We start from the raw sequence: 13706 nt of genomic DNA on the forward strand, positions 1-13706 counted from the left end.
GCTGGGACACTAATGTGCAGAGCTGCAGCTGTTGTAGAGTTGCAGAACTGCGGCTTAACTATTCAAATGTGAATGGTTATTCAATCACACGAACTGGCAACCTCATTATGTGAAGGTGACCATCCTTGCTGTTGCACTGGAGGATTGCCTGACCACCTCTGAGAGGAAGAGCATGGGCATTATGCTTAGGCAAGGGCACAGCCTCTTGGCCATGCTGCTCCTTTGTGGATGAAACGTGTGAAAGGCCTTGCAGCAAGTTCACCAGATGTGTCACAGCTTCTTATGCTATTCCTGCAGAAGACTATTATTGATATCCAATGCATGGCATGTGTGTGGAAGCAGGTGCATGTCATGCATTTCAACGGGTAGTTTGTATTGTATATACAACTGCTTTTGAGGGAGTCCTTAGCTCTAATGCACATTCTTACTACTGTGCAAATTCTAGAATGTAAATAAATTTAGTTCCTGGCCTTAAAGGAAAAACAGCAAAAAAGAGAAATATTTTAAAAAGTTATCAGTCCAAAAGGTCCATTCATAATAACTGTCCTGCAAGAGTCAGTTTGATTGAAAAGACCTGTAGGAGGTCTGAAGACAATGAGAAAGATGTATTTTTCAAATGCTTTGTTTGGCAAATGTTAATTACAGCCTTTAGTCTAACAAGTAGTCCCTTGTTTCCCTTTTCATAGCAGAACAGATCTGGCTGTAATAAAGTGACTGTTGGTAGCAACTGATGCACTGCCTGGGAAACTAACAAGTTCAAAAGTGAACCCATCATTAGCAAAAATAATAATTTTTAAATAATTTTTTGTTTCTCAAGAAGCTTGAATGGATGGGTTGGAAGGCTTTCTCTGCATTGGTAGTGTTGTGTTTTAAAAGGTTATTTTTTTCTAGGCTAAGAGTTAGTTTCAAATTTCTGTTTTCAGTAAGTTCTAAGTTATACTTTCCCAAATATTATTTTAATTTTGAATTGCTGCAGCAGTTTGGTTTTTTTTCCTAACTCTATCTTAGGCAATTTTGTAGTATTTGAGCTAGGTTTTATGCTTTGTAACTTTTTTCTGATCAACTGAAGTATGCTTTCAGGTTTATATTCTTCAGACATTATTTTCACTGTTGAATGATAACAATGATCAAAGGTTGTTTCAGGCAAACAACGTTATTTCCAAGCAAAGCTACCTTAACTTCAAAAATAATGCAATAAAGCCCTACTCAGGCTCTGCAGCAATCTCAATATAACAAATAAGTTGCCATAGTTTTAATTTTACAGTTGTGTACCTTATCATTAGATTGTGTCTGTTCCAACTTTAGAATGTATTTTTATCTACAAGGGTGAATATGTATGTTGCACTTGTATGAAGAAGCAGTTGTAGTATGAAGAGGTAGTTATAAACCCAGGAAGATTAAAAAAACCCTAAGCTAAGACATAGAGATAATATTTAAGTAATTAATGTAAATTTACAGATATCTTCTTCTCTCCCTACCAAATATTGGTCACATTTCTTCAGATGCCTCCAAATTTTAATTTCACATTGTTCTAAAGAGCTGCTGGAGAAATTTCAGAAGGAGGGAAGTGATACTCTAAGCTGTGATTGATTACCAGGTGAGAACCACAATAAAGAACTCTCTTAGTAGTTTTAACATACTCAGAAGAGCTGGAAGAATTGGAGGCATTAGACTTTGTTAGTTATGTCTATTGCTATTAAAGATAGTGTTGATGTTCAGTGGAAAATTCTTGAGTGTGTAGTCATCTATGTGAAGTACATGCTTACTCATACAGCTGCAATGAGAAACAAGATAAAAAGGAAAGTGACGTTGGTACTACCTGCACTTCTGTCAGGACAGTCACATAGGTGATTAAAAAACCCAACATACCGTAGACCATAAAGGACTGTCCCATCTGGATGGAGTCGAATCATTCGGTTTTTCACTGTCACCCCATGGACAAACGATTTCTTGTCATTTTGGAAATATGTGTCCGGCACCCAGAGCTGGTCAGCCACTCTGTTGTCCAGAGTTAGGTTCAAAGGTATTCCAGAATAAGAGAGTCTTTTATCCCTCCAGGACTGCTGAAAGTACATGGTCAGGGTGTAGTCCTAGGGAAGAAACAAAGGAGAGCTCTTTGTATTTTCATACTGGTTAACTTCCAGAAATTTATTTTCAGATAAGTCTCAGTAACCGATATCAGCAGCAAAAGGAAATCGAAGGATCGTTAAGGTGGTGTTGTCATTAGCCATGACCATAAATCTTGGCTTGTTCATATTGTCAAATTTCACACCACTCACCAGTGGCAGTGACTGCCAGAGGCTTTCCAAATCTCTTAAATCAGAGGGCATACATGGCACATTTCATTTTCAAGTCTATGGATCAAACTTGGGTGTTTTTTTTGTTTTTGTTTTTTCTTGTTTGTTTGTTTGCTTTTTTAATTAACGTGAAAAGAGCAGCGTTTAGCTAATCTTAGCCGAATAGCATCGCATAGCATTGAGGACATTCTTATGATATTTCTTCCTTTCATCTTGAAAGATTCCCCCCATAATCCAGAAAGGCAAGCAGCCCCTAGACTTCCTCAGAAAGAGCTAATATGATCTCAGAACATAATGGATAACTTCCCATTCCACATCTGCTGGATTCGCCAGATGCAGGGACTTTAGGCAGCCAGACACATCTTGTCTCAGCCTGGGGAATGCAGTCCTTTCTGTCCTTGGCAATTGGATTTTATTGCATAGAAAATCAACACGTTTCCTTGACTATCATGTTGTAACTTAGGTGAAATACCACTTATGGAGCCTTTCAGCTTTCACTTTGTTGGAAAATAAATACTTCTAAAAGGCTTCTAGTCTGATTTACTCTTGTATCTGTCTTTCTGGGAATTCGGTGATTTTAAAGGTAGTCCATTTTTGAAATTAAAAGAAAATTATATAGTTATGAGCTTTCTATTTTTTTAATGCAATACGGCCTTACCTTTCTCATATCTCATCAGGGAGGTATAAAATGCTGGCAAGTCATATGGTAGCCACATCTTGGAGGCTTTTGCATTATTTTCCATTGTATAGCAGTGTTAGTGAAGTGGGGATTTAATGACTACTTGTCTTCTACCCTGTAAAATTTGCTGGGGATTTTGTGGTTTCGAGCTCCAGAGTATATGAATAATTTCTGAATCTGTCATATCTATAGTTCTAATTGGCTGCAGAATTTTTTTAGCTTTTTGTGAAAGCTTCACAAGATCTCAAGCATTAGTCTAGACATGGAAATAGATTTAACTTTCATATCTAAGAATTTCTATTCATGAGTTAAAAAAGCAGGGCCTAATGCAAAATTAAAAGAGAATCTCTTTCTGCAGCTTACTGTTCTTTTAAATGATTTGTTTTTAAAAACATTTCACATTTTTTAGAAGCACACTGAACATTTCTTTGCTGAACTGTACTTTTCATAATTAAAAAAGGCTGTAATGCTGTAAAAAAATGATATTTCAGTAGATTTAATTGAGCTCTCAATTCCCAAAAGTGCCTTTCCAAAAGTGAACTTTTAGAGTGGTAATGTTTGAGCACCAATAATAAATTTGTTTTGATTTCTATCTGGTTTAGCTTTTTTTTTTATGGTTAGAATAAGATCTTTTTTCCCTTTCTTAGTAATTGTGCAAATTTCTTATTTCTTTGTATCAAACTGGAAATATGTAAGCAAGTGTATATAGATGTGAACTTATAAATAAATCTGTACAGTGCTTTAATAAGGTGTGTTAGATTGCTAAGACAAATACTTAAATGCTATTCCTCGGTAAGAGAGGTTCTGTGAAAATGTGAGTCTGAGAAACTAGTCCATTTTACTGAAAATTACAAATTATTTCATAATCTGAATCTAAGTAGCCTCATAAATAAATACTTGCACCAAGCTTCACAGTTCACTTGAGTAATATAAATTTCTTGTAGTAAAGAAAATGAATGGACCACTGAAGCATATTGTACTTGAAGTTAGACCAATTTAAAGTTCCAGTAAGGAACAGACTGGAGAGTTGCTGTAAGTTTCTTTTTTATTACTTCTTCTTTTTTTTTCTTTTTTTTTTTTTTTGTGCAATATGTATAGATGATGTAAGGACAATAATGGATATTTTATTTTCCTGTTAAACCTCCAGGCACCTGGAGTTTCATAAAGAACAACTGGAGGGAAAACAAAGGAATAGAAAAGTCTCTTACTGGCAAGTAGTGCACAGATCAATATATGTTAATATGTGTATCTTTTAAGAACAAATGTAGACAGCAGTGAGAGACCAACATGTTTTTTCTTAGACATTTCTCTACGTGAGGCAGCTGAAACCAAGTTTTCACTAAAAAACCCCAACCAAACTCAATTTGTCTGTATCTGAGGACTCCAATTAGTGAAGTCCAGGTATTGGCAACTACAGTGCAAAAGTGTTCTTCTAGTTACTATACGCTGCTTTGTGCTGCAGTTCAGGATGTTCTAGGATTCTTCTCCTTTGAGTTGTGCACAAACTTGTCTGTTCATATGCAGGCATGAAAGGGAATGGTAGAATGACATTTGAGGACTGTGACATTGTGCTTAAGTAGTGCTGACCTCATCCTTTCTGCAAAGCAGGTGGAGAAAGCACTCCAAGGAAAAGAAATTTCAAGCTTTAACTTACATTCCAAAACATTTAATCCAGCTTGGACTTGAAGAACCAAGACACAGGAGTGGGACTGGGCATTTGGGTGAAAACTATACTTTCCAGGTTCTAGTGGGGACTGTGTGGAGATGGCTCCTTACTGACTGGAGGACTGACTCATAATGAGGTGGGCATGGATGATCTCTGAGAGTCTATCACATGGAACATTATGTGAGGACTAAAGCAAACTAACCCAAAGATATGTCAGAAGGGTGCAGCACTTTCAAGTTCCCATCAAAGCAAAACATTGTGGAAGAGTGAAGAATGAATTAAACCGCATTTCCCTTGCTACCTATAAGCAAGGTAATTGGAAAGCAGCCTGTTTTCTAACAATGGTTCTTTCTGCGGTACTTACTTATTTTAATTTTTAATTTTGTAATTTCTAGCTAGGCCAGCAGGGGTGACCTATGAGACCATTACAGAGTGCCCTGAATGTCTAAGGAGCCTGACACAGTGTTAAGAGCTCAGAAGAATTCCTTGTGGTGTCAGTGCATAGCACTGCAGATGAAGCTGATCTGATTGTGATCTTAGGAGCAGATGGGAGACATTTGTTAAATTTTGTCTGGAACTCTATTCTGTAAGTGATAACAGTACCAGAAATCTTACAGGAACTGGACAAAAGGTTGAAGAGAACACAAACAAGTCAGTATCAGCAATGTATAAATGAACTGGAGTCACAGGATAAACTAACTGAGCATGTGAAGTAAAATAAAATCCCCACAAACTTTAATTCTATGATGTGCTGGGCCTTACGTTAAGCCAAGCTTCTAAGTAAGAAATCACTAGTGAAGACAGCTAATCATGGCTAAACTCCTTGGCTCTAGAAGATGCTTAACAATGTAGGAGGGAAGATAGGGAAGATACAAGTATCTTAATATGAGGTTGGGCTAACATTATAAAAACAGTAACTGATTTTTTTAATGCTTTAATATACATATGTAATATATTTTTTACCAGTTTACTTCTCAGTAGGAGTTACTTCTATTTCTGTGGGTTCAGTGATTGAAATCTGTTTGATTCTTCCTGCTTGGTTCTCAGTCGTCATTCTACTGTATCAATTTTCTTTAGTTTCAAAAGAAACAGATGGAGGTGAAAGTGACATAGAGTGAGTCAGTGGCTCTACCTGGAACAGAAACAGTAATTACATAGCTGCCAGGTCTTTAGACTTTTATATCTACAATCTAAACCTTACGGGGTTTTTTTTTTGTGTGTATGGTTGTTGGTTGCTTTTTGTTAGCTTTATATGCATTTATTACTTCATATATTTGGGGGTTTGGGGTTTGTTTGGGTTTTGTTGTTGTTTGTGGGTTTTTTGTTTGTGGGGTTTTTTCTTTTTTTTTCCTTTTTTTCTCCCCTGAATTGCTCGAGACAACTTTGTTTCATTGTTCATTATTGTTATGCTTGAATTGTGTTCCATAAAACGGTGATGCGATTATGACAAATGGGCAGAGAGATTTTTCGCATATGCTGCTGGCAGCCTGACTGCTTTACACAATTCTAACCTATGAATCATAAGGTCAGACTCATACTGTCAAATGAAGCATTGTAACATTTTGTGCTGTATTAGGAAACCAGGGATAAAGGAGCATCATGATATTTCTCCTTTGTAACATCTCTCAAAGCAGAGGTATTCTACCTCTGGATTTGATAACACTAATGGTATTAGTGACATTATCACAGTACAATAAAACTACTGAGATGCTGGTTGCAAGGTCCTCTGGGTCCTCAATCTCCTCTTTGAAGCATGACTGTCACCAACATGGTCTCAGGTCAGACATCCCTTCCTCTAGCAAATCTTGAAGACCCTCAAGAATGGTAACTCCATAACCTCTACAGGCAAACTCTTCCAGTGCTGAACTACCTTTTTGGTGAAAAGTCTTTCATGACATCTACACTCAACCTCCCTGGGTGCAATTGGTAGTTGTTGCACTTCACCATTCACCATCCCTGGAGGTTTTTAAACTGAGATTGGACGTGACACTGAGTACCATGATCTAGTAAATGGACTGGAGTTGGACCAAGGGCTGGACTTGATGATCTTGGAGGTCTTTTCCAACCCAATTGATTCTATGATTCTATGATTCATTGTATCATCTGCCACTACTGAGCGGCACTGCTGAGATGACAATCTTCACTCATCTTCCTTCCAGGCATTTGTAGGCTGCCATGAGGCTCTTCTCTTTGCCAACAAAAGCAAGAACTCTATCTATTCTGACAGGTTCTGTGCAAGTCCTGGCCACACTGATAGCTCTTCACTGGATCATTTTCAATTTTTCAGTATCCTTTTTGAACCAGGAAAGGAAAGAAACGGGAAACACTGTTTCAAGTGCAGCCTTACCATTATAGAACATAGGATGGTAGTGATTTCCCTCTGTGCTGACGATACCCCTGCTGGTGTCGCTTAGTATACAGTTTACATGATAAGAGTGCACTTCATGCCTTGTGTTCAGCTGCTGCTTAACCTGTCCATTTCCCACTTGCTCCAGGGGCTGACATCTGTAGTTCTTGCTGAACTCAGAGTTTCCTGGATAGACAGCTGAGCCCAGAGATGGATGTTTATCATCTTTTGTATCATCAGAAACCTCCCTGATGATACCTACTTTTCACTGAGGGAGGCAGCAGTTTTGAAATTACTATCAGTGAACTCCTGATTACCTTTTGATCCACAGTGTATGAGCCTTCTTTTTGCAATTAATTAACTACAAAAGCCTTTTTTGTTGCCCTGTATCTACTTTCGGGTCCAGCTAAGGTTTGAAGCAGTGTTTTTATGCTTCACAGAGTCAAAGACTCATTTAGATTGCAAGGGTCTTCTTGAGACTGGGAAAGAACTTGTCTGAGACATCAAGGTCAGAGGCAGATTTAGCTGCTCTCCTGAAATCCAGGGCTGTGGTCCTGCTTTTTGCCGTTCTCCCCACCTCTCAGGATCCTGAACTCCACCATCCTAGTCACTGCAGCTAAGGCTACCTCTGACTTTCTCACCTCTAACAAGTTCTTTTTTCTTGTAATCATGAGGTCTAGCAGAGCATGGGTTTTTTTTGTTAGCTTCACAGTTACCTGCGCCAGGAAGTGGGTGTCGGTGCATTCAAGAAGTCTTCTAGATTACCTGACCCCTTCTGTGTTGTCCTTCTAGCGGATATCATGGTGGTTAAAGTCTCCCATGAGAAACAGACCTGTGCACATGAGACTTCTTGGAAGAAGGTCTCACCTCCATTTTCTTCCTCGCCAGGATGTCTATAGTAGATACCCACTACAACAAGGCCATCTTGGTTTGGTTGCTATTCTTGATCCACAAACTCTTGTTTGGCTCTGGACCTATCTCAAGGCATTCTGGCTGCTTTCTCACATAGAAGGCAGCTCCCTTTTCTTCTCTTTCCAGCCAGTTCAACAACTAATAATTCTTGCTACTGGTTTCCTTGCCAGTTCTGTTGCCTTGTTTCCTCCTCCTCTCTGCTCCCTTCTGTGTTTTAGTTCATTGAGAAGCACCTGTCTTAGCCTGGCAGCATTTCTACTGAATTTCTGGCCTTCTTGCATGACAGGGTGGATTGTTTATGGTTTTCTTTAAAATTCACCCTCCACTGTTTCTGCTTGATGACTACTTGCTGGGGAATTTTACTTAGCAATTACTCAAGCAAGCCAAATTCTACTGTCCTGATGTCCTGAGTCCTAACTCTGCTGTTCACCATCCCAGCTGTCCTCCAGATCTTGAATTTTGTCATCTTCTGGTCACTGTAAACTAAGTCTGCTGTAAATACCTGCTTTGTATCTGGGATGTTTTTACAAAAGGTGGCTTGAGAAAAAGCCCCTCGTGATTTCTTATGAGTTGCAAAATTAAGTAATATTAAGCTGTTTACATGATTATCGTAGTTGATGAGTTTAGAACTGTAGTTTTCCACAGAAAATCTACATCAGGCTTTTGGAGGGAATCAGTTTGTCTTTGGATGCATGTATTTTTGACACTAAATCCTCAGTGCAGAATGCAGGGTACTTTTAGAGCGTTGATAATAAAGGACCTTATTTTATTTTTATCCTGGTAACAGCATAATCAATTGGATAATTAATGGAGTTGGCCAATTTAATATCATTAATCTGATTAAAATTCTACAAATCCAGTTCTGTTGCCAGTCTTATGGGAATCCACATTTCAAAATATTGTATAGTATGTGCAGGTATTTTAGGAGAGGAAAAAAAATCCAAGCAAGACAAAATAACTCATCGGTCAGTTTGAAAGCATCTGAATAGTACTCCTGAGTACTGATTAGGATATGGAGGGGCAGGCTCTCTTTCTCACAGAATATGTAACTAGGGAGAACATGGGATTAATAATTATTTGAAGAACTGAGTAGCTTAGTGCAGAAAGTTGGGATTGGTGCCAATATACTGAAAATCTGGCAAAGTATCTTCATGAAAATGACTTAATAAGTAAAGCAAACCTCAAAATCAATTTTCTTTAATGCTTACAGCAATAAAACCTCTCTCTGAGTCTGAAGCTTCAGGAGGCTTTCACCCCACTGAAGGCCAAAACAACCACTACTTTTATCCCTTCCTGTGGGACAGCACACATTTGAATAACTAGTTAGGAAGTCGAGGGAATTGATGCAGCTTAGAGATGAACTTTGTCATTATTATTTTGGTGTGCTGTTTTTTATGTAGGTGTAGTCAAGTATGGGTTTAGTAGAATGAACCAATTCAAAAAATTGCCGGTTCTTTGCCTTACCCAATCATATAAAGCTTGATTAAACAGGTACAGAATTAGTGGGTTTGCATCAGTAGACACCGAATGCTTAAACATGCTAAAGTTACATGACTTTCCAGATGCACGTTATATCTGAGTGGATGTGTAGTTTTTCACTTATTTATAGCAGGAATGGGTTTTAGATCTGTTAGGTTATAGTAATAAATTCACTTAACTACCAAATAATTTATCTGCCTGCTTGCTTTCAGCTGATTACAACATCTCAACCTATCTCAGGATAGTACAAACATCTCTTCCCTGGAGATTGACTCTTCACAGGCAATAACCATAGAGCTAATGAAAGGAGTGGAGAATGGAGTATAGGAAAAAACAAAGGAGAGCTCTGCATTAATTTGCTAAGTTCCACCCTAGTATTTCATTCCTTTCATTAGGCTGGGTTTCTAACAAACTCCACAGCAAACTTTCCAGATGCAATAGTCCATTTTCTTCAGAACAGGATAGAAAATCAGATTGTGGCTCTGGGACTTGAACATCTTGCTCTAAAAATCTGTGTTAGCAGATCATCAGAAGCAAACAGTCCTTTCTCCTTTTCCACCCACTCTGAACCCCAGAGCACAAGACCAGAAGCAGATCTCACTTCACTACTCACAGGCATTCTCATGGGGAGATTTCCCATAATTTCTCATAATTTAAGATGAGTGAAATAGGTTACTCTTTGGGTATGCTTTTCAGTTTGCTATTTTTAGTGATAGAAGTAAATCTGACACCTAATTTGCACTTGTTAAAACAGGCTTATAAAAATGCATTGTAAATAAATCTTGGGAGGAATAAAAATTAGCATGGTTCAGGCTAAAATAACTTCCCTTTTGTGAGTCAGGATGAAAATTATGTTGGGGGGAGATTGTTCCACTTCTGTGTGATGGAGGATTTTTGTATCTTTTTATGTAGTATTGGACACTGGCTGTCACTGGAGACAGATAAGTGAACACCAAGTCTTGGGCAGCATTACAGCCCTCTAGTTCTAAGATAGCCAGATGAATGTTAACACTTGACTCTTCTGCACTACAGATGTGATAAAACAGGCAAATAAATATCTGTGTACTGAGTAGTGAAATAGCTGCAGAGGAGTTAGAGCTCATAGTTACATGTACTTCTATAGGGAATGTGTAGGGGACAGGATGGGAGAATAGCTTGATTTTGGCTGTAGCAAAATGAAATTCAGCAGGCTTAGTAGGCATGGTACACGGTCCGCTTTAATGGTAACTGCCGCAGTTTTATGACATGGATAATACTCTTATGTCTCAGCTCCGGAGAAGCAACTAAGACAGCTTAGTCCATGCCCAGCACTTAATTTTTATCATATATCCTCTCCTCTATCCCCATCCTAATGTTTGGGAAAAGCTTTTCTCTGATGGGAATATCTGTTTGGTGGAAGATAAGTGTTCTGTGTGAGAAATGTGCTTTTACTTCTCCCTTTTTGTACTTATAGGAACAATTCTTGTTCTTCAATCCTGATTTTAGTCAGTTTTTAATCATATTCCTTCTTCAAATTCTGTATGCAAAGATTGTTTGTCCTAAAGAGACCTATTTTCTCTAGCATCGATGTAGATTTAGCAGTAGGTGTCACTTCAATATTGGATGAACTGTTTAAATCTCTTCTAAAACCTTTTCCTTTTCCATTTCATGGTGAGTCAAAGTCTAGCAACTGAAAGGTAATTACTATGGTTACAGCATCCAGTTCTACCAACCAGTGCAATATTTAAGTCTTAACACTTGTAGCAAATATATATTTGAGGCACTCCCGGACATTTGGGATCATATCTGTAAGTGTTAAAACAGACACTGACAGTTTAAGATAATTCCATTTCAACACTTCGCTTGCAAGACAGTGGTCTGCTATTATAAGTGGAATTGCTTACATAAGAAGTGAAAGAATACATACTGGTTTAAACACAGCTCAAAGCACTCCTGCATTTTTAAAGTCAGAAATCTAAGATTTAATCACTGCCTGGTTAGCAGTCTGCATCAACAGTCAGCCAAAAAAGGGTGAAACTTGGTTCCTTCACAGCTGCAAATACTGCCACAAAATCACTGTTGGACATTTTCAGGCATTATGAGAGTTACGAACATTATGAAGCACCAGAGTTTCACAAACCTGCAGCAGATGACTTTATGGGCCAGATGGTTGGCATTTCCTGCGTTGAGGCCTCTCACCCCAATTTGTAATGAATTTCCATGCATATATTTACAGATGGCAGAAAATCACTGATCACCACAGCTTTCTCTAGCAGACAGGTACCCAACCACAAGTCAAATTAACAATACAAGACTGGATTTGCCCAGGGAGATTTGTTGAGATGCCCAGCTGTTGCATCATACCAGTGCCTGAGCACTGTTAGTGCACTATTGGGGGCTCTGCTCGGGGCCCAGTCTAATGGGAAAATCTTGACAAATGATGCTTTTATGCTGGGAAAAGCTGAGGCTCAGGCATAGGAATGAATCCAGATAGGGACTGTCTAATCCAGACCATTCTATACTTCAGGTCAATGCAGGATTATACAGGGTTGTCTTTATGCTTTATGAATGTGAAAAAAAAAGGTGTACAGTTCCCTGAGAAGTGAATTTCAAACATGACTCCAGTAATTAGTAGAGATCAAGAGACTTTGTATCAGAAAACATGACAATGTGGGGTTTGTTGTTGCATTCTCAGAATGGCACTTGCAAGCTTCAATGTTCACGCAGGTAATCAGAGAGCTAAGCCATGGACCTTCAAGCAAGAAAGGAATTTTATTTTGGGAACACTACACAGCTGCCAGAACTCACAACTGTGTGGCAAAAAACCACACACAAGCACAGGTCTTCTTGGCTATACATAAAGGGCTTTAGACATGTGCTGTACTGTCTTCTCAGATAAAAGTTTTTTTTCTTATCTAGCTTAGCCAAGAAACAGCTCTGAGGGAAAGACAAAGACTGATTTTTCTCATACATTCTCTCAACATATGTTTCTGTTAGCAACAACAGGTTTCTTGAGCAAAGAGAAGTTTCCAAACCATTTACCTCCTTGACCATTTCTTGCACAGGGTTTCCTTAACCCTCATACACTATTTGTTAATCTCGAAGGGCTCATTTTCCTAAAATATTTCCTATTATCTTATAGTATATTTGTTCATTCTGGAGAAGAGAAGGCTTTGAGTTGACCTAATTGCAGCATTCAGTACCTGAAGAAAGCCTACAAGAAAGATAGAGAGACTTTTTACAAGGACATGTAGTGGTAAGACAAGGGGAAATGGGTTCAAATAAAAAGAAAGTAGGTTTAGATTAGATATTAGGAAAAAAATTCTTTACTGTGAAGGTGGTGAGGCACTGGAACACGTTGCCCAGAGAAGCTATGGATGCACAGTCCCTGGAAGTGTTGTGGGCTCTGAAAGGTATCCCTTCGCACCTCAAGTCCCTTTCAACCCAAGCCATTCTATGATTCATTCTCTAGATAATTTTTCATAATGAAGTGCAGAATTGATTAGAACTTTTAATCAAATCTTTAAGGAAATCCCATTCATAATATTTTCCTACAATACAGTTTTAAATAGCACACAATATTTTTCCATTTCATATATGATTTTTTTAACTTTATGATATTATTTTTTAAGTATTTGAGGAAATTGAAATCTTACATAATGTTTTGCTGCAAGTAATATTTTATATTTAGTGACTCATCATACCTGTGGGTTTTTTAGGCCCGAATCTATTAAATATAATACTAAATGTGGAATATTCTCCAGACAGCAAGTCTTTGAACTTTATAACTAAGTCAACTGTATCTCAAGCAGCTAGTACATATTTACCATGAGATTTTTTTGTTTGTTTTATTTGGTATATGAATTAGGAGGTGGCAGCTGCTGCTGCTCTCACTTGACTTTTAGACTGAGGATGTTTGAAAGGGAGCATTGTTTCAGACTAAGCTTCATTTGTATCTGAGGTCTGAGATGACTAATTAATAACTCCTTTTGCCCTGGAGTTTTTTTGTTTACTTTTGCTAGGAGAAACCTTGAGAATTATGTTAATTTGGTTTCTTTTTTGTTTGGTAGTTTTTTTAAGACCATAAGGAACAAAATTAGAAACAGCTGGTGATGAAATAAAATGTAACATATGCTTAGCAATTGTAGACTCATGTTACTTCTTGTCTATTCTCTGACTGGTTCCTTAGATAAAAGAAAGGTAGTGGACCTCAACTATCTCATGTTCAGTAAAACATCTTTGATTGCAGGATTTAAATTGAAGAAGATGGGAATTAGAACAAAACAGTATCATGGTTTAACACCAGCTGGCAACTAAGTGCCATACAGCCACTTGCTCCCTTTCCCC

At 38.0% G+C, this 13706-nt stretch overlaps 1 protein-coding gene across 2 annotated transcripts in view; it reads right to left on the minus strand.

The window, feature by feature from the left end:
* The window catches only part of GABRB1 (gamma-aminobutyric acid type A receptor subunit beta1), a 132205-nt gene that overhangs the window by 63978 nt on the left and 54521 nt on the right, over positions 1 to 13706 (minus strand). For both annotated transcript variants that reach the window (XR_011697926.1, XM_071556546.1), the window contains exon 4: positions 1870 to 2090. Coding sequence is in view for 1 of the 2 variants with exons in the window: in XM_071556546.1 (XP_071412647.1) it covers positions 1870 to 2090 (221 nt within the window). In the remaining variant the exon portion in view is untranslated. The remainder of the gene's footprint in view (positions 1 to 1869; positions 2091 to 13706) is intronic.

This window comes from Pithys albifrons, chromosome 5, assembly GCF_047495875.1.
Source record: "Pithys albifrons albifrons isolate INPA30051 chromosome 5, PitAlb_v1, whole genome shotgun sequence".
Lineage (NCBI taxonomy): Eukaryota > Metazoa > Chordata > Aves > Passeriformes > Thamnophilidae > Pithys > Pithys albifrons.